Source organism: Talpa europaea, assembly GCF_964194135.1.
Source record: "Talpa europaea genome assembly, chromosome: 11".
In the NCBI taxonomy this organism is placed as follows: domain Eukaryota; kingdom Metazoa; phylum Chordata; class Mammalia; order Eulipotyphla; family Talpidae; genus Talpa; species Talpa europaea.
Window position 1 is genome coordinate 71,431,853 of NC_140078.1, and position 22,243 is coordinate 71,454,095.

The window sequence follows — 22,243 nt, forward strand, 5'->3', positions numbered from 1 at the left end:
CACTCTGATGAAGATGAACAGGACCTCGACGGCCCTCCGCGCGTGGACAGACAATCCAGAGGTCTGATGCGCCCTGGTACTGAAGAACCAGCCACAGCCGGGAGCGATTATCCCGGGCTTCCGCCAGGAGGCAAAAGAGAGCCAAGTATCCGGTACTGCGCCTGCGTCTCCGACGCCGCTGCGTCCACTTTACGCATGCGTGACCTGGCTTTGGGCTAGCTGAAGCTAGAAGATGGCGGCTTCCGCTGTTTGCCGGGCGGCCGGCGCCGGGGCCAGAGTGTTGCTAAGCACCCGTCGCTCGGTGAGATGGCTGCGGGAGCACAGCGTTGCTGGGCGCGGGGCTTCGGGGCATCCATAGGGAGTGCGCTGTTAGCGGCGGCGGGTCGAGTTTGGAGAGGTGGCGGGGTCAGGGCCGTGGGAAGGTCACGCCAGGGCACTAAAGGGAATCGAGACTGGTCTGTTGGCGGTGACGGGGATCCCACTGCAGATCTGGGAGCTGAAGAACCCCCGGACCTAGTCCTCAGTACTGGCTGCCCCTTTCCAGCAGCCGACCCTGCTGAGGTCTCCTGCCTTGAGGGGCGCCGCCACCTTCGCCCAGGCCCTCCAGAGCGTGCCAGAGACGCAGGTCAGCCTGCTGGACAATGGGCTGCGAGTGGCTTCGGAGCAGAGCTCCCAGCCTACCTGCACGGTGAGTGGGGACACCTGTCGGGAGGGCGCCTCCATGTTGGGCCTGGCGTTTTTTCCTTCTCGGGGTGTGACCTTGGGCTCAAGTCCTCTGTGGTTTGTCAGACTCCGCCTCACTCATCGCTGGATTGACCCTCCAGCCTCCAACTGACCCCAGCCACTCCTTGATTTCTTGGGGCAGCCCTTATTCCAGGCAATACTCATTTTACATATGATGCCTGCTCAGCAGGAGGCTAAGTTCTTCCCCAGCTTTTTCTTAAGCAGCTCATATGAGAGACATTAGGTGATTGCCAGCTTCACAGTCCAAAGACAACTGAGTAGACAGGAATGCACTTGTGGAAGAAATGCATTTGAGGATTCCAGTGAAAAGAATGGTTTTTCAAAAAAATATAAATCCTCAAAATTGACTCAAGGATAGAAAACAACTAAATACATGAATGGATGAGATTTTCAAGAAGTAATTCTTCCCTTTCCGCCCAACCCAAATTTCAGAGTCAAGTGTTTTATTGATAAACAAATAATGTCTTGTGATATAACATGTTACTGAACACAGCAAAAGGCAATGGGCAACTAACTTCCTTATATCATGGTATTTGTATGAACTGACCCAAGCCTGTTAAGAAAGCTTTGTAGAGAAAACTGTTTTTCATGAACTTTTAAGATGCTCTAGATTGTAAGACACCTCTCTGCTCCAGGGCAAAGAAAGAATGCTATCAATTATAATCAAGGGAGTCCATGAATTGTAAAAAAGCTCTTCCTTTGCAAGCTGTTAGATGGAAAATAGATGTCTATATAAGGATTTATGGTCATCATCTCTTAGAAAGTAGATGTGAAAATATTAAGTCAGTTGTGATTGCAAATAGTAAGTTAAAAGACTTGGGTCTCTGATCATCTTGATGAGACAACTCTCCCAACATGGGTTCCGGGGGCCCCTGCCTGAGACTTGTGCTGAGTCATCCAAGGTAGGTTGTAAGTGGGGACTAGGATGGTTCTTTTGTTACCTTTGTTGTTGGTTTCTTGTCCAGGTGGGAGTGTGGATTGATGTTGGCAGCCGTTATGAGACTGAGAAAGACAACGGAGCAGGCTACTTTGTAGAGCATCTGGCTTTCAAGGTGAGGCACCTCAAGTCCTACATCTCTGCTGAACTCAGGGCTGCCTCTTATCCTAACCTCAGAATTTGGCTCCTGAGTTATGGGGGGAAGTCTGACTGGAATTTCTGGATGAAGTCACATGGGCTTAGCCTCTCCTGAGTGAGCACCTATCTGGTGAACCCCCATAAAAGGCTGCTAGCGCCACCCAAGTGAGCCCTGGAGCCCTACTTTTTGTCAGGGAGGTCCCAGACTGTATTGTGTACATACCTTTTGTGTAATTGCGGAACACGCATAGATACACACAAGCATTGTAGGGAATCCACAGACTTTGCCATGTGTGTACTTATGAAATACTCTGCTCTGGAATACCTGAGCATCTCTTGGTGGTAGAAGTGACTACTGAGCTTTCTTAAGTGTGAGGACAGTCATCACTGTAATTCCTTGGTTAGCCCCTGTTGGCATAGAGACTTGAGTATTTTTTAAAGATTTATTTATTTATGTATACAAGAACTGGGGTACAGGCCAGAGGGGCAGAGGGTGAGAGGATTCACCAGAGACAGAGTGGGGAGCAGAACAGGTGGATCTACTGAAATACACTGCTGAAGGGAGCAGCGGGTGAGACAGGAGAGGTCTGTTGCACCATGTGGGTCACCTCCCTGGCTAGCGGCCAGGGAATCGAACTTGTGCTGCAGTGACTGGCAAACAGCTTGATAGCACTGTCTTTAACCCCCGTACCACCAGGGAGGCCCTTCGAGTATTTTTTTTTTTAAAGATTCATTTTTATTTATTTATACATATAAGAACTAGGGTTTAGGCCAGAGGTGGGAGTGGGGGTGGTAGTGTGAGAGAATTTACCAGAGACAGAGAGAGGAGCAGAATAGGCAAACTGACTGAAATACACTACAGAGGGGAGCAGTGGGTGAGACAAAACAGGAGTGGTCTGTTGCACCATGTGGGCTAGCTCCCTGGTAGGGGATTGAACTCATGCCACAGTGGCTGGCAATAGCTTGATAGCTGAGACTTTAACTCCTGTGCCACCAGAGAAGCCCCTGAGTATTTTTTAATGAATGAAAAATGGAGGAGATAGGGCCTCCCCGGTGGCGCAGCAGTTGAGCGCTGGGTTGCGAAGCTGCCCGCGGCCTCTGCGGCGCCGGTTCGATCCCCGGCTGCTCCCCGGCCACCGGAGGAGGATCCCACATGGTGCGCAGACCTCTCCTGCCACCCGCTGCTCCCCTCAGCAGTGTACTTCGGTCCTTCCGCCTGCTCTGCTCCCCGCTCTGGCTCTGGTGAATTCTCTCACCCTCCCGCGCTTCTGACTGTACCCAGTGCATGTATAAACAAAACAAACAAACAAATATAATAAATAAATAAATAAAAACATGCCTCTATAAAAAAAAAAAAATGGAGGAGATATAGGATAGACAGGGGAGTGGAGGCAAAATGGGCATTGTCACTAACTGCAGCATCACAAATGTATGTGTAAGTTTCAGTGTGTGTGTGTGTGTGTGTGTGTGTATGCCATGGGCAACCACACACACACATGCACACATGGGACTAGAGTTGGGTCCCAAAGAGGCTGCCACTAGCATACACATAGTCATGAATGGCACAGGAGAGTGCATAGTGGTGGCATCACTGAACACAGATATGGGCTTACCTGATCATGATGGTCAATAAGGGGAAGAGCAGTACTAGTAAGGTAGGATTGTTATGGGATCTCTTGATTTTGGCTCTGGATTTTCTGTGCCTCCTAGCCCTTGGCTGTCTCCATTCTGTTGGTCCATGATGCTCTGGTCCTTTTAATGTCTGGTTCTAGGGAACAAAGAATCGTCCTGGCAATGCCTTGGAGAAGGAGGTAGAAAGCATGGGGGCCCATCTTAATGCCTACAGCACCCGGGAGCACACAGCTTACTATATCAAAGCGCTATCCAAGGACTTGCCAAAAGGTAAGGTCTGGGGGAGGGACAGGAATGTGAGGTAGGACTCCAGGGGTGCAGATGACAGGCTCCCAAAAGTCCCTGGCTTAGCTCTGAATGGGATTACCCTTAGAATATGGCCTTTCAGCAGGACAACCAGGGGTGGACAGCAACAGGAGGGGTCAGGCCAGGGCATTTTGGTCTGTTTGTTACTGGTCTCCAGTGGCTCACCTGGTGCGCAAACCTGTCCTTGCATCTAGCTGTGGAACTCCTGGCTGACATTGTACAGAATTGCAGCCTGGAAGACTCACAGATTGAGAAGGAGCGTGATGTGATCCTGCGGGAGCTGCAGGAGAATGACACATCCATGAGGGATGTAGTCTTTGACTACCTTCATGCCACGGCGTTCCAGGGCACACCTCTAGCCCAGGCTGTGGAGGGGCCCAGTGACAATGTCAGGTGAGGTTGGTTGGGCCTGTCGTGGAATGCATTCAGGCCACGTCTGCACAGATTTGTTGCCAGCTGACTGCCTGCCTGTGCTGTTTATTTTCTTCATTCATACAGTGGGAGACATGTTCATGTTGCCATGTGGTTCCTTTCGAGTTTTTTTTTTTTTTTTTTTTAAGATTTATTTTTATTTATGCATACAAGAGTTGGAGTGTAGGCCAGAGGTGTGAGGGTGAGAGGATTCACCAGAGACAGTGGGGAACAGAACAGGCGGATTAACTGAAACATTGCTGAGGGGAGCAGGAGGCAAGACTGGAGAGGTCTGCTGCGCCATGTGTTTAGCTCTCTGGCCAGGTATCGAACTAGTGCTGCAGTGGCTGCAGATAGCTTCACAGTGCTGAGACTTAACCCCTTGCGCTAGCAAGGAGGGCTCCTCTAAGTATTTTTTTTAATGCCTATTTGGTGTTCACTTGAATTTTAGGTTTTGTTTTGGGATACGTTTCTATGCATGTCCTGACAGCCTGCGGGGGGAACATCTGGGCATGGCTTCTTGCTCTCTGGTGGGACAAGCTCTGATGTTGCCCTTTAAGAGCCCCACACAGTGTCAGCTCACACCTTCCTTAGAACTATGAGCTTGTTCTGAGGTCAGACATGTGGTGGAGCCAGCTGAGGGCTGTCCTCTGGGCCCCAGAGGGTGGTGGCAGTAATGGGGAAGGGGTCCTGGGCCGTGCCAGGGCTTCCTCTCCAGAGAAACCTTATCTTTTCCGTTTGTCTCTTCAGCCCTCTTTTGTGTTACCCAATCACTGGTTTGGGAGAGGCGTTGACCTGTTGGCTCTATGTCTTGCAGGAAGCTTTCGCGTGCAGACTTGACCGAGTACCTCAATAGGCATTACAAGGCCCCTCGTATGGTGCTGGCAGCGGCTGGAGGTGAGTAACTTGAAACTCTCATACTGGGTGGGTGGACACCAGCCTTAGTTACCAGGACCCAGATCTCCGGGTTCTGGCCATAGTGGGTTCTTCCCACCGGGGGCCCTTTTCCCGCCCTGTCTTTGAGGAGAGTGACCTCTCCCATGCTCTTAGAGGTGGAGTAGGAGTCTGCCCTGCTCCTCCACTAAAACTGACCACACAGGGATGCTGCTCCCCCATCTTTTTTTTTTAAAGATTTATTTATGCATACAAGAGCTGGGGTGATACAAGAGCTGGGGTGTAGGCCAGAGGTGCGGGGGCGGGGGGGCTGGTGAGAGGATTCAGGTTTGTGGAAGCTGTGAGTCCCCTGGCTTGTTACTCATGGCCTTGCCAGTGGGCAAACCAGATGTTGGATGTGTGATGAGGTACATTTGATTTGTCCACTGGCAAAGAAAGCCTAAAGCCTGGAAGGGCGAGTAGCCCAAAGGAAGCCTGTATTAAAGAGGGGGAACAGGGGGCCTCCCTGGTGGCGCAGGGCTTAAGTTAAAAACAGTGCTATCAAGCTGTTGCCAGCCACTGCAGCATAAATTCGATTCCCCAGCCCATGGCGCAGCAGACCTCTCTTGCCTCGCCTGCTGCTCCCCTCAGCGGTGTATTTCAGTAGATCTGCCTGTTCTGCTGCCCACTCTGTCTCAGGTGAATCCTGTCGCTGAGTTGATAGGAGATGGCCAACCCTGAGATGCCTGTCCTGCCTGAGGCAGAGTTTGGAGGATCCTTTTCCCTCACCCTGTCCGGATACCATGTCTTTCTGGTGTCTCCCACTAAGACAGGACATGGGGTTCCCTGGACCCTGTGCCTTGGACTCTGGGTGGCCTGTAACCCTGCGGTCTGTCTGCGCAGGGGTGGAGCACCGAGAGCTACTAGACCTCGCCCAGAAGCACTTCGGCAGCGTCTCTGGGACTTACGCAGAAGACGCGGTGCCCACTCCAGTTCCGTGCCGCTTCACTGGCAGCGAGGTGGGCTGCTTGGTGGAAGGGGTAATGTTCTCAACCAAGGCCTGTGGGAAATCCTCATGTCCATGGTTGTCTTCATGATTCCAGAGATGTCTCAGGAGTCGGGAAGGGGTCCTTGGCTGCTGCCTCACGCTTGCATGTACTGTTTCAGATCCGTCACCGTGATGACGGCCTGCCTTTAGCCCATGTGGCCATTGCGGTGGAGGGCCCTGGCTGGGCCAACCCTGACAATGTGGCCCTCCAAGTAGCAAATGCCATCATCGGCCACTACGACTGCACTTATGGTGGTGGCAAGGTGAGTGTCAGATGGGCGTGGGACCTTTTCTTTAGGAAAGAGAAAGTGCTGGGGCTGTGGTTTCCTATATTGTGGGATTCAGGGAGTAGAAGGCAGACAGGGTGGGTGCTCACCACCCTTGCCTCTGTCAGCACCTGTCCAGCCCATTGGCTTCAGTCTCTGTGGCCAACAAGCTGTGCCAGAGTTTCCAGACCTTCAACATCTGCTATGCAGAGACTGGGTTGCTGGGTGCTCACTTCGTCTGTGACAACATGAGCATCGATGACATGATGTTCTTCCTACAAGGCCAGTGGTGAGTGCCTTTGGGCATTTGTAGGGGTTTGGGGCAGGGTAGTGGGAGGCTGTAGAGGCAGCACTGTCTCAGTGATTACCACCATGCTCCCCACTACCACTCTGCTTTAGGATGCGCCTGTGTACCAGTGCCACGGAGAGTGAGGTGGTCCGGGGCAAAAACATCCTCAGAAATGCCCTGATATCTCATCTGGATGGTGAGTCCCGCACCCTGTGGGAAGGGGTGAGGATATCTGGTGGTGACAGCTCAGGGTCACCTCCATTTCTGACCGGCTTTGGAAAGGGAAGCTTTAAGGTCGTGCCATACCCCACTACTGTCCCACCTCACTACCGTCCCAAGTTCCAGGGTCTTGGAACTTCAGATACAGCTGTGTATGGGAGTCAGGTCAGCAGCCCGGGGTGACAGTAACAGGTTGTTGAAGAAGTTGCAACGTGGGGTCGGAGCTAGACGCGTGTCAACCCATAGCTGGAAGGTCTGCGTGTACCTGTGGTCAGGACTGATCTGGGTGGACCTGAAAACCTCCGCCCTGGCAGGCACTACTCCCGTGTGTGAGGACATCGGGCGGAGTCTCTTGACCTATGGCCGTCGCATCCCCCTGGCCGAGTGGGAAAGCCGGATTGCGGTAACATGGGCACTGGGGAAAAGTTCTTGAGTCTTGATCTGGTGGACTTCTAGAGGGTGGGGAGCTCGGGTCTGGCAGAGCGGAGACAGCTGCTGCAGGCATCGCTGGTGTCCTAGGCAGCCGTCACGCGCAGGGGTGACATAATTGGAGGGCAGGGCAGAGGCACTGATAGCTGTGGGCATGGGTGGGGCCTGTGGAAGCCTACAGCTGGAGGTGTCCTGCGGCTTTCCCCTTTTGGGTGAGGGGAGCTCCACGGCACATGTGGAGGATCTTAGCTGGCTAGAGACAGTGTTGACTGGCCAAGGTGGTCCTCAGGTACCTGTCAGTCAGTTACCCTCTGCCCTGCAGGAAGTGGATGCCAGTGTGGTGCGTGAGGTCTGCTCCAAGTACTTCTACGACCAGTGTCCAGCAGTGGCTGGATATGGTGAGTGACATAGCAGATCTGCTCTTTGTCTTCCTTGGGCCATTCTTTGGGCTCTTCTTTTACTTCTGCACCCCCACTCCCCCAACCTATACCAAGAGCAGCAAGTTAAGGCCCCCAAGAGGCTCTGCCTGTAGCTTGGCTGCCAGGGAGTTCTTGCTCAGAAAACCTGTCCCAGCAACTCCCTGACTCCCTGCCAAGGTGCCTCCATCAATACCCTACACCCGCCAGGTAACGGACACCTCCGCGTGTGGGTGGGGCTCTGAGAGCCAGAGCATGAAGGGACAGGCTCAGCAGCCCTGGGGGAATGTTCTCTCCCCTCTTCCTACTCAAAGCCTTGTCTTGTGCTGCTCTGGGCAGCTCCAAACCGGGTGCGGCGCGGGGCCAGGTGTCCCTGTAAGGGCCAGGTACCCCACCCTGACTCCCCACCCTATCCCCACAGGCCCCATTGAGCAGCTTCCAGACTATAACCGGATCCGCAGTGGCATGTTCTGGCTGCGCTTCTAGGCAAGAAGCCTGTACAGGCAAGAGGGCGGAGCCAGGTTCCTGGTCCCTCCATCTGCAAACATACCATTTTGGCTCTTCAAACCTGTGCTGCAGATTACCACCAATAAAATTTTGTGTTGAGAGTTGTGTTGTCCATCTCTTCGCACTGATGTGAAGTCCACTGGGCAGTGGATGGGGTGGCAGGGATTCTCCCCCTCCCCCTGCCATTCTGTACCCCCTGGATCTTTCTGTCTTCCCACAAGCTGATGTGTCTGACTCAGCAAGGGGCAAGTGTGGGGGCTGCAGCACGGAGGCAGGAAGCCTTTGATGCCTGCAGGGAGCTGACCAGATGTTTCTGTTTAGCCACATGGGGGATGCTCCTAGCCAGTCTGTCCTAACAGGGGTGTGGGACAAAGTCCCCTGGAGCCGCAGACCCAACCTTTGCCCTAGTAGAGGGCTTAGCCAGTGGCCTCAGGTGGGAAGCCCCTCACTGTGGGCCCTATGCAATCACTCTCCCACGGTCTCTGGTCCCCCAGATGGTCCAGTAGGGGCCACAGACCCTCCCTGAAGAGGCCTTTATGTTTACTCTGCATTCTGGGAGGAGGATAGCCTGGGGCACAGTGTTCCCATTTGGTTTCTAACTGCTGCCTGGACAGGCACAGCAAGAATCCTTTGCCTCCATTTGCCTCTGACTCAGACTCCAAGAATATCCTTGAGCTCAGTGGGGCCTGAGCCCCCTCCCTTGACTAGGTTTGTGCCAGGCAAGTCCTGAGCTGCTGGCCTGACAATCCCCTCCCCATCTCCCTGAGGCCAGGATCTGATAGAGCTCAGCTGTCTAGTCGGGACTCCTGCCACTTTTGAGTTCTGGTCCCCAAGGCAGGTGGGAGGTAGGCATTTCCTGTGCCCCTCACAGCCCTTTCATAACTTCCATGGGTGCTAAGAAAGGAAAATAGGTTTTCCTGTGTGGAAGGAGCTGCTGGTAATTATGATCAGAGTCCTAGCACAGGGGTTGATGAGGTCTATTCAGAAGTTCCCCAGGATGGCAGCCTTGCAATAGCCAAAACAACCCTCTAATCACACCCATCCTACCCCAGTGCCTTTCCCTCACCTCTATTTGTTGCCACTGGCAGTCAATGAGGAAATACCTGTCAAGCGCTTTCTAGAATCCAGTGTTAAGGGATTCAAATTGTCACCCTGTTCTGTGGCCAGCTGGAGAGAAGCTGCTGAACAGTACAAAACTGATAACTGCCCCCCACAACTCCTCCTGCACACCCGGTGCTTATAGATGCTGCATACCAGGCCAGGGGGACAGTCTTGCTTTTAAGTTTGAGCTCCTGGAGGATGGGGACTAAGCCTGGGCCTGATCTCAAAGATTACAAGTGTGCTGAACTTTGCTCTAGCTTCTGGTCCTGGTGGACCTGGTCCTGGTGGGCCTTGCATACCCACTCAAGGAACTCCATCTTTCCTCTGAAGACATGCTGCAGGGGGCATGTCTTGGTGGCACAAGGGGTTAAGTACAGCACTGTGAAGCTATCAGCAGCCTCTGCAGCAGGAGTTCAATCCCCCACCAGCCAGAGAGCAACCCACATGGACCAGCAGATCTGTCTCCCCAGCTGCTGCCCTCTGCAGTGTATTTCAGTCAGCTTGCCTGTTCTGTCTGTTCCCTGCTCTGTCTGGTGAATCCTCTCATCCCCTTCACCTCTGGCCTGCCCCCCAGTTCTTGTATGCATAAATAAATCCTAAAAAAAAAAGTAAAAATAAAAACATGCTGGGGAGGTACACTGGATGTGACTGGGAAGAGGAGTGACTGGGTGAGCCTGACATTCCACATGGAGACTCTCGGGTGGGATTTCTGTGGCATCCTGGTGAACAGCACTGTGGCCAAGCCAAGGTCATGGCTATAGGGGGCACTAGTAGGCAGCATCCCCAGGAGGACAAGTCACCTTGGAGAGGGGTAAGTTGACCTTACCAGCTTTGGCACAGTTCTGGGGAGAACTTTGGAGGACAGTGGGATGTGTGGAATCCTGACAGGGGGCCCCATCTGGCAGATACGGTGCCATATGGCAGAAGTGATGACTGAAGCCAGAGAAGAAAATGTCCAGGGGAGCGTGGGAGAGAGAAGACAAAGCTCTGGGCCCCACTGCCAGAGTTGATTGAAAGGAACTGGCCTCTGGGACTGTGCTGTAGGCTATGTGCCAGGAGCCTCAGAGGACCACATCCTGCCTCATGAGCCTCCAGGGAGCTCCATACACGCACTTAGCTCCAGTTCTACTTCTACCTCCCCTACAGCTCTCCCTGCACACTTTAAGTACTTACCCCCCCCCGACCCCCACCCATAAAGCAGAATAAGAGAATGTCTGGTTCTCTCCTACTCTCACCTGTAGGACAATTGTGAAAGGTGGGGGAGGGGGAGTCCTGGGACATAGCTGAGGACACTTTTTTTTTTAAAGATTTATTTATTTATACAAGCACTGGGTACTGTCAGAAGCGTGGGAGGGTGAGAGAATTCACCAGAGCCAGAGCAGGGAACAGAACAGACAGACTGATGAAGTACACTGCTGAGGGGAGCAGCGGGCGGCAGGAGAGGTCTGCGCGCCATGTGGGACCCTCGCTGGCGGCGGCCGAGGATCAAACTGGCACTGCAGAGGCTGAGGGCAGCTTCGCAGCCCAGCGCTCAACCGCTGTGCCACCAGGGGAGGCCCGACTGGAGATTCAGGGCTTCATGGTCCCAGCACTGTATCCCAGGATAATTAGCGAAGGGGTCAGTGACAAAAGGGGTTGTTCCTATAACTCCCGTCTTCTGGGCAGTAGCAAAACAGTTGCATGGATGCTCCTCATGGCCCTCAGCTCTGGCCATACCAGAGACCTCAACCCTGGAGGAGTCCAGGGGAAACCAGTTTAACAGAATTGCCATCCCCAACTCTCCCCACTCAGCCTGTGGATCCCCAGGGGAGATTGTAGGCCAGGAATATTGACAGGGGCCCAGCAGCAGGGGGGAGTATAGATATACATTCTGGGCTTCTCAGAATTATCCTGGACTGGCAGGAAAAATCCAGTGAAACTGCTCTTCTTGGGAGCATCTCTGTACCTGGATGTCATCCCCCTAATGAACAGATAAGCATATACAGATACCTCAGGACAACAGCCCTGACCTGGGGTGTTGGGAGGACTGTCCACAGGCACGAAGGTCAATTGAGGAGGGGGTGGGAAGCCAAGCTGCTTAGGGGGAGAGGAGTGGGATGTAGTTAGGAAGGTGCAAACTACTAATGAGCCAACCGTGAGGGCCGGGAGGAACTGAGGGAGGGGCCTAGAATGCCCTCTGGGCCTGCTGGGATTATGGTGAAAGGGGGTGTTCAAGAAGAGTGTTATGCTTGGTGCAGTAAGTCAGACAGAAAGACAAACACTGTGTGATTTCACACATATGCATACATAAAGAAACATAACAAACAAATGATTTAAAGAAAACAAAAACAAACTCAGACTGTAAGAATAAGATAGTGGTTACCAGAGGGGAGGAGAAGGAAGGTGGGAAATCAGGTAAAAGAGGTCCTCCGTATGGGGGTGCATGGAAATTAGAGTTCTGGTGTCAAACATAAGGTAGTCGATACAGACATTGATTTAATAGACTGTGCAGCTGAAACCTATATAATGCTATAAACTGATATTACTCAATTAAAAAATTCCACAAAGATGGCCTCCCTGGTGGTGTGGGGGGTTAAAGTCAGCACTATCGAGCTATCGCCAGCCATTGCAAGGAGTTGGATCCCCAGTCAGGGAGCAACCCACATGGTGCAGCAGACCTCTCCCGTCTTGCCCACTGCTCCCCTCAGCAGAGTATTTCAGTAGATCCACTCTGCTCCCCACTCTGTCTCTGGTGAATCCTCTCACCCCCACTCCTTGCACCTTTGGCCTACACCCCAACTCTTGTATGCATAAATAAATAAAAATAAATCTTTAAAAATAAAAAAATCCACAAAGAATAGATTGGAAGGGACTCTGGCAGGACAGATGAGGAAATGTGGATAAGGGGACCTGCCCTGGGGCAGGTCAGACCCAACAGAGGGGGTATAGGCAGGTGGGGGTGGATTGTAGAGAGCTGAGCTGCCACTATGGGTGGTCCCACCTCCACATATGGACAGCACCCTCCCCCCCTTGCAGGCACAACTGGATGGCATTCCTGGGACTAGTTCGGGGCTTGGTAGGGGTTACAGGTACAGGGATGGACAAGCATGCGGAAGCATGACAGGTTCTCTCCTGGCTTCCCCTCCCAAAAGGGGTGGGGGTGGGCATTACTTGGAAGCAGTCCCGCGATGCCTTGGTTGACTGAACCCCTCATTTGCTAGGGGGTGCTCTGTCTGTCAAGGGGATAGGGTGGGGCACAGGAGGCCCAACAGACAGAGGGATGGCTGAATCACAGGAGTAGCCGGCGGGACTCATGGCCTCAAGGCTTGTCTGGGCACCCCCATAGAGTGAGAGGTGAGTCATCTCCAGCTGTAGCTTCCCCATCCCGCACCCCACCATCTGCTGTCTCTTGCATCCCCAAGAACCTAAGAATTCCAGTCTCCAGTAGTTATTTCATTAATCACTGCATTTGACCTAAAGCAGCCAAGATCTCTGACCCCAGATGGGATTGAAGGGGGATCATTTAGCAGAACCTGGGGGGGGGGGTTACCAATCGCCATAGAAGGTAGGGGGCTTTATACTTGGGCAGAGACAAATCTTCCGTTAGGGGAGGTGTGGTGGGGCGGCGACCTCGGGGACGGTGGGTGGGGGCGGGCCGCCTGGGCTCCCGCCCGCTGCTCCGCCCCCGGGATCAGGGACTTTTCCCTGCCGTGGCGGTGGGACTGCGCTGGCGGCGGAGCAGGAGCCCGCGGACGCGCAGGCAAGACCCATCCTGGGGGCGGGGGAGCTCCGCGCTCGGCTCCTCTAGGAGGCGCGGGCCGAGGGACGGAGGCGGGGGTCCCGGCCGACCGTTTCCTCCACCCAGGATGAGGCTGCGGCTCCTGGTGGCTGCGCTCTGCGCGGGGATCCTGGCAGGGGCGCCCCGAGTGCGGGCCCAGCACAGGGAGAGAGGTGGGCACGGCAGGGAAGGACCTCGCCGGGGCGCTGCACCCCGTCACCCGCGGTTCCGCTCGGCCTTCATCCCGGGTCCCTGCCTCCCATCCTCACCACCAGGCGCGCGCCCCTCGGCTCTCCCCGAACTCCCCGAACCCCCGCGACCCGCGCTTGGTCTCTCAAGTCGCAACCTGTCCTTTCGGACCCAAGGCCGGGCTCCCCGGAGTCGCCAGCCCGGTGTCACTCCGCGCGCTCCCTCGGTCCCACACCCACACCGGCGCGGGCGACTCTCCCCGAGAGGGACTCCTGGGGCGGGAGAGCCTGCGCTGCACCCCCCCGCCCCCCCGCAACTCCAAGTCCCGGGCTCCGGGGCCCAGCCGGCCTGGGCCGGTTCGCGCCGCAGACGGGCCTTCTCTCCACGCCCCACTCCCTGGTCCCAGGTGCGAGGGAGGGGCAGGGTGATCTCGGAGGGGCAGCGGTGACCTCTCCTCTCCGCCCCAGTCACCTGCACACACCTTTACTCCGCCGACATCGTGTTCCTCCTCGACGGCTCCTCTTCCATTGGCCGAAGCAACTTCCGTGAAGTGCGCGGTTTCCTTGAGGGGCTGGTGCTGCCCTTTTCTGGGACAGCCAGTGCACAGGGCGTGCGCTTCGCTGCGGTGCAGTACAGCGATGACCCGCGGTGAGTGGTCGGCCCCTGGCGTCCATCTGGGAACCCAGAGATCCCACCAGGTCCTGTCCCTCCCGCACGGAATGGAGAGCACAGAAACTCCTAGGTCGGGACTTGGGGAACCCAGAGACCCCACTTCTACCTCTCAGCCCTTGGTCCTCGTGGGAGACAGGCAGGGAGCTCCTGGGCAGAGCCCTGGCATCTGAGACACCTCCAGGCTAGTGTCCTGCGGAAGACAGGGGCTTGTGTGCTCTGGTCTGGAGACGGACAGCTCAGGAGGGGGCCCAGCGGACTCAGATGCTCCAGGCCTGTTGGACTCGTCCTGCTCTGGCCTCCTGACCACTCACCCTGTCTGGCTAAGGTCCACCTCCTGACAACTGGGCCCTTCTTCCTACAATTATTTAATTAACCAAACGTTGCTGTGGGTGAGTACCACCCCAAGATTGTGAACCCCAAGTACTCCAGGCCTGCCACAGGCCCAGCCACAGGCAGAGCACGAAGGGACTCCTAAAGGGTTTGTTAGCTTGGGGCCTTTAGAGGTGGAGGGCAGGCATCACAGAACCAAAGGGGCCCTCAGGAGGCCAGATACTCACAACCATTACCCCACAAGCTTCCTAGAGGCCAAGGCTAGAAAAGTTCCCTGTCCCTAGCATGTTGCCACCCTTCTTCCCCACAGGACAGAGTTTGGCTTGGACGCGCTTGGTTCAGGGGGTGATGTGATCCGTGCCATCCGTGAGCTCAGCTACAAGGGGGGCAACACGCGCACAGGGGCTGCGATTCTCCACGTGGCCGACCATGTGTTTCTGCCCCAGCTGGCCAGACCTGGTGTCCCCAAGGTGATCTTTCACTTTACCGTGCCTCCCAAGGTGACCCCAAGTGAAATGTGTGAGGCCGCCCTGACTTGAACCCTGCACCTGCCCCAGGTCTGCATCCTGATCACAGATGGGAAGTCCCAGGACATGGTGGATACAGCTGCTCAGAAGTTGAAGGGGCAGGGGGTCAAGTTGTTTGCTGTGGGTGAGTACCAAGCCAGGGAACAGGTCAGCTGGGGCCGGGGCCAGACAGAGAACCCACGGGCAGCAGAGCCCTGACTGGACATCAACTCAGGGATCAAGAACGCTGACCCCGAGGAGCTGAAACGCATTGCCTCCCAGCCGACCAGCGATTTCTTCTTCTTCGTCAATGACTTCAGCATCTTGAGGACGCTACTGCCCCTCATTTCCCGGAGGGTGTGCACAACGGCTGGTGGTGTGCCTGTGACCCTGCCCCGTGAGTTCCCACCCACACCCTGTGCCCAGACCTGCATTCCCAATCCCCATCCCAACCTGATGCCAATCCGGGGGTGCTGTCCTCTGATCCTGCCCTGGACGTGCTGACCCTTCCCCTTGTGGTCCTGATCTTTGACCCCAACCCTACCCTGTAAGTTCTAAATCCCGATCCTCCTGCTGATTGCTTGATACCCCTTCCCCAGCGGATGACTCCACTTCTGGCCCACGAGACCTGGTGCTGTCTGAGGCAGGGAGTCAATCCTTGCGAGTACAGTGGACAGCGGCCAGTGGTCCTGTGACTGGCTACAAGGTCCAGTACACCCCTCTGACAGGGCTGGGACAGCCGCTGCCAAGTGAGCGGCGGGAGGTAAGGCTGTCAGGAGTGCTGGGTGAGGGCTGGGGATTTGGTTGGGCAAGATAAAGTGGCCTGTGATTTTGGGCAGGTGAGCGTCCCAGCTGGGGAGACCAGCATGTGGCTGCAGGATCTCCGGCCACTAACCGAGTACCAAGTGACTGTGGTCGCCCTCTATGCCAACAGCATCGGGGAGGCCGTGAGTGGGACAGCTCGGACCAGTGAGCATTTCTACTAACCTCTGACCCCCCTCACCTAACCACCCATCCCTCCCCACTCCTGACTCCACTAATCCCTGTTGGGACCTTCCCCCAGCTGCCCTGGAGGGGCTGGAGCTGAGCATCCAGAATACCACAGCCCACAGCCTCCTGGTGGCCTGGCGGAGTGTGCCAGGTGCCACTGGCTACCGTGTGACATGGCGGGCCCGCGGTGAGTGAGAATGTGGGCCAAGGGGTGGGGGGGTCCCTGTATCTCAGATAGGATTAAGGATCCTGAGCCTGCAAGGCCCACTGACCCCTCTGTGTGCCCATGCAGGTGGGGCCACACAACAGCAGGAGGTGGGTGCTGGGCAGAGGTCAGTGTTGCTGCATGACCTGGAGCCTGGCACAGACTATGAGGTGACTGTGAGCACCCTGTTTGGCCGTAGTGTGGGGCCTGCCAACTCCCTGACTGCTCGCACTGGTGAGAAGGATGGGTGCTTTCTTCAGGCGGGGTGTGCAGGCAGGACAAGGCCCAGAAGCTGATGTCCCTTGTGCCCTGGGCAGACACTTCTGTTGAGCAGACCCTGCGCGCAGTCATCCTGGGCCCCACATCCATCCTTCTTTCGTGGAACTTGGTACCTGAGGCCCGTGGCTATCGGCTGGAGTGGCGGCGGGAGAGCGGTCAGTGCAGGTGGAGGGGCGGGCTGGCAGGGTTAGGATTTGGCTTCAGCTGAACAGACCCTGTCGTCTTGCAGGCCTGGAGCCACCACAGAAGGTGGTGCTGTCCCCTGATGTGACCCATTATCAGTTGGATGGACTTCAGCCAGGCACTGAGTATCGCCTCACGCTCTATACCCTGCTTGAGGGGCGTGAGGTGGCCACACCTGCAACTGTGGTCCCCACTGGTAAGGGTTCTGTGGACTGGTCAAGTGAGAGCGGAAGGGCCAGGGGCCCAGGCTGCCTCTCATACAACCTTCCAACAGGGCCAGAGCTGCCTGTGGGCACTGTGACAGACCTACAGGCCACCGAACTGCCTGGGCAGCGTGTTCGAGTGTCCTGGAGCCCAGTTCCTGGTGCCACTGAGTACCGCATCACTGTGCGCAGCACCCAGGGTGAGGTGGACATAACCAGCACCCCGTCCTCCCCACAAAACACATAAAGTTTCAGCCCTTGGGCTCTGATTGCATCTTCTCCCCATCTCTTCCTATTCCTGGATCTCTACAGCCCCTGGTCTCCTTGTTCGTCCACCACTGGCACTGAGCCCAGCCCTGTCACAGGATCCATCTGCCCCATCTACCTTCACCTGAATCTCTTTTCACATCCTGACCCACATCCTTGGCCATGACTTTCACCCTCTCCACAGCCATAAGCTCACTCACCTGCCCTTCCATTGCCTTAGCAGTGACCGTGTCCACACTCTCCATCCTGTACCGAGCCTGTCCCCCACATCGCTGTCTATGACCTGTTGACTCACACTGCTGCCCACTGACTTCCATCATCCTCTGTCCCGCGCCCCTGTTACCCTACGTCCCTGTTCATCCCTGGTTTGTTACCCGCTGTCACTGTCTATTGCTGACTCCTTTAATCCCATGTCTGGTCTCTCACCCTTTTCATCCCTTGGTCTGTCCCTTCCTGACCCTTTATATCCTGTGCGCCTACCTGTCACCATCATCCACACCCCTGTCTCCCACTGACCCTGCCTTCTCCCTAGGGGTTGAGCGGACCCTGGTGCTTCCTGGGAGACAGACAGCCTTCGACTTGGATGATGTCCGGGCTGGGCTGAGCTACACTGTGCGGGTGTCTGCTCGAGTGGGCAACCGCGAGGGTAGCGCCAGCCTCCTCACCATCCGCCGAGGTGAGCTCTGCAGGAGAAGCATAAGCGACAGCGGTCTGACTCACTCCAAGCCAGGTCTTCATCCCTGATCTCTGCCTTTAACCCCCAGAACCAGAAACCCCACTTGCCATCTCAGGGCTGCGGGTCGTAGGATCAGACGCAACTCGACTGAGGGTGGCCTGGGGACCTGTTCCTGGAGCCAGTGGATTTCGAGTTACCTGGAGAGCAGATGATGGTCAGTGAGGGGTGTGGGGGGAGGGTGGCCGAGGGGAATGACCAGGGTATGGGACTGCATGGGCAGGCAGGAGCCATGCCAGCACTTCTGTCTGACCCTAGGTCCAGAGTCCAGCAGGACATTGCCCCCAGAATCTACTGCCACAGATATCTTGGAGCTGCGGCCTGGAACCTCCTACCAAGTGGCTGTGTCAGCACTACGAGGGAGAGAAGAGGGCCCTCGTGTGGTGATCGTGGCTCGAACCGGTCAGACCCCCAGGCTTCCCCTCTCAGAAACTGGCTTCTCCCCAGAACTCCTCTCCCCCTTCAGATTCCCACTGGCACCTCCCTCAGGCCCCTTACTTCCCCCTTTAGTCTCCCTTGCCTCCTTTCAATGCCCCACCTTCTGTAGGCTCCTCTGCCTCTCCTCTAAAACCCCACTATCTTCGCCCTAGATTTCCATCACCACTGTCAGGCCCACACTACCTTTTCTGTGGCACCCAACTCTCCTCTTAGACTTACATCTTGTCCTTTGTCAGAATCCCTGACCACTTCCTACTGCCTCCATCAGAACCCTACTATCTTCTCTGTCAGACCCTCTGTCTCTCAAATTCCTATCATCTGTCACTTTTGATTCCCACTACTGCCTCCATCAGAATCTCCACGCCCCCCCCCATCTGAGCTATTCACCACAGATCAGATCCCTGCCTGCTAGTAGACTCTCATAGCCTTCCCTTATTACATGGCCCTCCCCCACTAGACCTCCTCCATCAGGCTCCCCATTGCTTCTCTCCCCAGACCCACTGGGCTCCGTGAGGACAGTCCATGTGACTCAGACCAGCAGCTCATCTGTCACCATCGCCTGGAACAGGGTTCCTGGTGCCACGGGATATAGGATCTCCTGGCGCTCAGGCCACGGTGGGGCCAGGGTTTTGGAGGGTTGTGGGAGGTGGGTCTGGGTGCTGGGAGTATCTCAGGGGTCCAAATGGGGCAATGGGAGGCAGATTCTGGCTAGCCCTAGAGATGCCTCCATCCCCATTCCCAGGCCCAGAGAAATACCAGCTGGTCTCTGGGGAAGCCAATGTAGCTGAGCTGGATGGGCTGGAGCCAGACACTGAGTACACGGTGCATGTGTGGGCACATGTTGCTGGTGTGGATGGGACCCCTGCCTCTGTGGTTGTGAGGACTGGTGAGTGGACCTTGACTAGCTGCCAACCACGTCACGCTGGCTCCCCCGCCCTGCTGTGTAATGCTGACTGCTCCAGCTGCCCACTCCATTACTGCTCTGTGACTTCTTTTGCCACGCTGACCTTTTCCATGTTGACTAAGTGTCTGCTTGCGGGACCTCCTGGCTGTCCTCCATTGCCTATTCTAAGGCACTGGTCTTCTTCTGATTAGGGGTTGCCTACACTGACCTGTCCACACTAACCTCACCATTAGACCTCCCTGCGATAATCACGCGTGCACTGCCAGCCCATTCGCTGCCAGCCGTCCAGTGGCCCCTGACTCTGTACCCTGCCTCTACCCCCAGACCCTGTGCCGGTGGGCAGCGTGTCGAAGCTGCAGATCCTCAATGCTTCCAGTGATGTTCTGCGGATCACCTGGGTGGGGGTCCCTGGAGCCACCTCCTACAAGCTGGCCTGGGGCCAGAGCGAGGGTATAGTTCCATGACCCCATTCTTGTCCTTCGCGGTTGGGAGCGCCGCTAGGCTTAGCCATCCCCATCCCTCACTATTGCTCTGTGTTCACCTGGCCAGGTGGCCCTACGAGACACAAGATTCTCCCAGGAAACACGGATTCCGCAGAAATAAGGGGTCTGGAAGGAGGGGTCAGCTACTCAGTGCGAGTGACAGCATTTGTTGGGGACCGTGAGGGCGCGCCGGTCTCCATCGTCGTCACCACGCGTAGGTGGAGCTGGGGCTGGAACGAGCCTTGGATTGGTGGCCTGCACGGCTTGGGGGTGGGGGTTGTGCTTGGGACTGGAAAAGGTACCTGGGACTGGAAAAGGTACCTGAGATCGGTGGAGTCTTTTGTGGGCAGGGTCTGAGGGTTTGGGGGTGGTGCCTGTCCCAGTGTTGGCCTGGGATTGGCCAAGGACCAGTGGGGTGGAGCCTCTCTCAAACCCGCGCTTTCCCTCAAGCGCCTGAGGCTCCGCCAGCCTTGGAGACCCTACGTGTAGTGCAGCGAGGGGAACATTCGTTGAGGCTGCGCTGGCAGCCGGTGCCCGGGGCACACGGCTTCCGTCTGCGTTGGCGACCAGAAGGTGAGAAGTGCCCCCGGTAGGGGCTTAGGTACCAATGGGGCGGGGCCGTAGGTCAGGTCACTGAGAGTGGGTAGGGTCGGTCAGTAGGGGTCTGTGGGATTGTGATCACAGCAGGGATCAGTCAACGAGGTGGGTGGGACCAATGAGGGTCAGTGGGTCAGGGTCAACCAGAAAGGGGTAGATCAATTAGGAGGGTGAACCTGTTAGAAAGGTCAGTCAGTGAGTCCAGTGGGGGGTTCATCTTAAGCAAGATAGGGCCTCCCTTTTGGCCCAAGGGGTTAAGCACAGCACTGTAAAGCTATCCACAGCCTCTGCAGCAATCCCCCGTGTGGAGCTACCCACATGGCCCAGCAGACCTGTCTCCCCAGCTGCTCCCCTCAGCAGTGTATTTCAGTCAGTCTGCCTGTTCTGTTCCTGGCTCTGTCTCTGTGACTCCTCTCACCCCCTGCACCTCTGGCCTGTCCCCCAGTTCTTGTATGCATAAATAAATAAATCTTCAAAAAAAATAAGCAAGGTAGATGGCAGAGAGGTGGGTGGGTCCATTAATACCGGTCTGCAGCATCCTCCCACCCTCATGCCTGCCCCAGGTGGTCAGGAGCAGTCCCGGGTCCTGGGCGGCGAGCTCAGCAGCTATGAACTGGATGGGCTGGAGCCAGGGACCCCCTACCGCGTGTGGTTGAGTGTCTTAGGGCCAACTGGAGAAGGACCCCCCACAGAAGTTGTTGCATACACTGGTAAGTCCAGAAATCCCATATTCCCCTGGTGTGCTCTTCCCACCACTGATGACCCACCCTGATTTCCTGTACCCCATGACCCTGAATGACTCCATGTGTACACCTCCTATCATTCCTCACCCTGGGGTGATCCCAGAATGACCTCCTCTGATACTTCCTTCTGCCCCAGGATCTCCTCAGTTCTCTCCCCTTCTGGGTCTCAGAACACAGCCTTTGATCCCCGGTCTTTGATTTCTCCTTCAGATTCACCTCGTGTCCCAAGCACTGAACTGCGTGTGGTGGACACCTCAGTTAACTCGGTGACTTTGGCCTGGACCCCAGTGTCTGGGGCATCCAGCTACATCCTATCCTGGAGACCACTCAGAGGTCCTAGCCAAGGTGAAAAGGGGACCAGGTTTAGGGCGGGCTGGCAGTTGGGGCTCATGGAGGGCCTCCTGCTTAACTAATTTTGGGACCCTGTCTTTTGCAGAAATGCCTGGGGGTACACAGTCACTGCCAGGGGCCTCGAGCTCCCAGCAGGTGTCAAGGCTAGAGCCCGGCATCACCTATGTCTTTTCCCTGACACCCATCCGGGAGGGTGTGCAGGGTCCTGAGGCCTCTGTCACACATACCGTCGGTATGTTTGGCTCAGTGAGAGGGACCTAAGTGGGGTAGTTGGAGGGGCTGACACTTCAGAGCTCCACTCTCTTCCTGCAGCATGTTCCCGGGGCCTGATGGATGTGGTGTTCCTGCTGCACACCACTCGAGATAATGCTCACCGTGCAGAGGCAGTGAAGGGAGCCCTGGAACGTCTGGTGTCTGCACTTGGGCCTCTTGGGCCACATGCGGCCCAGGTTTGGCCCAGAAGCATCTAGACTCCTACTTATTCCTGCCCTTCCCCACCCCAGGGTCACATCCATCCAGGCTTTCTCCCAGCCCTTCCCCAGCTCCAGATCTCACCTCCTGGTTGGCTCCCTAGCCTGCCATCACTGCTGAACCCCTAATATGCAGGTGTAGTTTCACACCTCTGGGCTCTATGTCTTCTCTCGGTTTTATGTCCGCCCCCCCCACTTTTGCTGCTTTGTCATCCTCCCCAGGGTCTGTGTCTCCCCCACCCCAGGTTGGCCTCCTGTCCTACAGTCATCGGCCCTCCCCACTGTTCCCACTGAACAGCTCCCATGACCCTGGTGTCATCCTGCAGAAGATCCGTAACATTCCTTACGTGGACCCAAGTGGGAACAACCTGGGTGAGAACTGCAGTGGATGCGGGCTCTTGGTGTTGCCTTTTTGGGAGCTTGGTGCCCCAGGGTTCTGACATTTCCTTCCTTTCAGGCGCAGCCATAGTCACGGCTCACAGACACCTGTTGGCACCAGATGCTCCTGGACGCCGCCGGCATGTGCCAGGGGTGATGGTTCTGCTAGTGGATGAGCCCTTGAGAGGTGACATCTTCAATCCTATCCGTGAGGCCCAGGCTGCTGGTGAGGAGTAGGGCTGAGGGACTT

The 22,243-nt window shown here is 55.9% G+C and overlaps 2 protein-coding genes across 2 annotated transcripts in view; both read left to right on the top strand.

The window, feature by feature from the left end:
- Positions 1-232: 232 nt before the first annotated feature.
- On the top strand, positions 233-8,314 carry UQCRC1 (ubiquinol-cytochrome c reductase core protein 1; the record flags this gene model as incomplete). The annotated part of the gene is made up of 13 exons (XM_084247690.1): positions 233-301; positions 548-688; positions 1,710-1,796; positions 3,592-3,721; positions 3,952-4,150; positions 4,986-5,065; positions 5,945-6,060; positions 6,209-6,352; positions 6,484-6,644; positions 6,755-6,840; positions 7,178-7,266; positions 7,615-7,690; positions 8,130-8,314. The coding sequence occupies 13 exons, from the start codon at positions 233-235 to the stop codon at positions 8,192-8,194; spliced, it is 1,443 nt and encodes a 480-aa protein (XP_084103816.1). The 3' UTR covers positions 8,195-8,314.
- Positions 8,315-13,161: 4,847 nt separating this feature from the next.
- Positions 13,162-22,243, top strand: part of COL7A1 (collagen type VII alpha 1 chain) — a gene marked incomplete at its 5' end in the record, with an annotated part of 31,024 nt that continues 21,942 nt past the window's right edge. Inside the window, 26 exons of the mRNA XM_084247763.1 lie at positions 13,162-13,246; positions 13,730-13,910; positions 14,575-14,734; positions 14,822-14,915; positions 15,006-15,167; positions 15,370-15,533; positions 15,610-15,739; positions 15,834-15,947; positions 16,053-16,199; positions 16,283-16,399; positions 16,474-16,623; positions 16,702-16,830; positions 17,430-17,573; positions 17,662-17,787; positions 17,889-18,032; positions 18,564-18,683; positions 18,811-18,954; positions 19,297-19,422; positions 19,522-19,668; positions 19,905-20,027; positions 20,615-20,761; positions 21,005-21,139; positions 21,231-21,377; positions 21,458-21,594; positions 21,861-21,987; positions 22,073-22,219. Of these exons, the coding sequence (XP_084103889.1) occupies positions 13,162-13,246; positions 13,730-13,910; positions 14,575-14,734; positions 14,822-14,915; positions 15,006-15,167; positions 15,370-15,533; positions 15,610-15,739; positions 15,834-15,947; positions 16,053-16,199; positions 16,283-16,399; positions 16,474-16,623; positions 16,702-16,830; positions 17,430-17,573; positions 17,662-17,787; positions 17,889-18,032; positions 18,564-18,683; positions 18,811-18,954; positions 19,297-19,422; positions 19,522-19,668; positions 19,905-20,027; positions 20,615-20,761; positions 21,005-21,139; positions 21,231-21,377; positions 21,458-21,594; positions 21,861-21,987; positions 22,073-22,219 (3,547 nt within the window). The remainder of the gene's footprint in view (positions 13,247-13,729; positions 13,911-14,574; positions 14,735-14,821; positions 14,916-15,005; positions 15,168-15,369; positions 15,534-15,609; positions 15,740-15,833; positions 15,948-16,052; positions 16,200-16,282; positions 16,400-16,473; positions 16,624-16,701; positions 16,831-17,429; positions 17,574-17,661; positions 17,788-17,888; positions 18,033-18,563; positions 18,684-18,810; positions 18,955-19,296; positions 19,423-19,521; positions 19,669-19,904; positions 20,028-20,614; positions 20,762-21,004; positions 21,140-21,230; positions 21,378-21,457; positions 21,595-21,860; positions 21,988-22,072; positions 22,220-22,243) is intronic.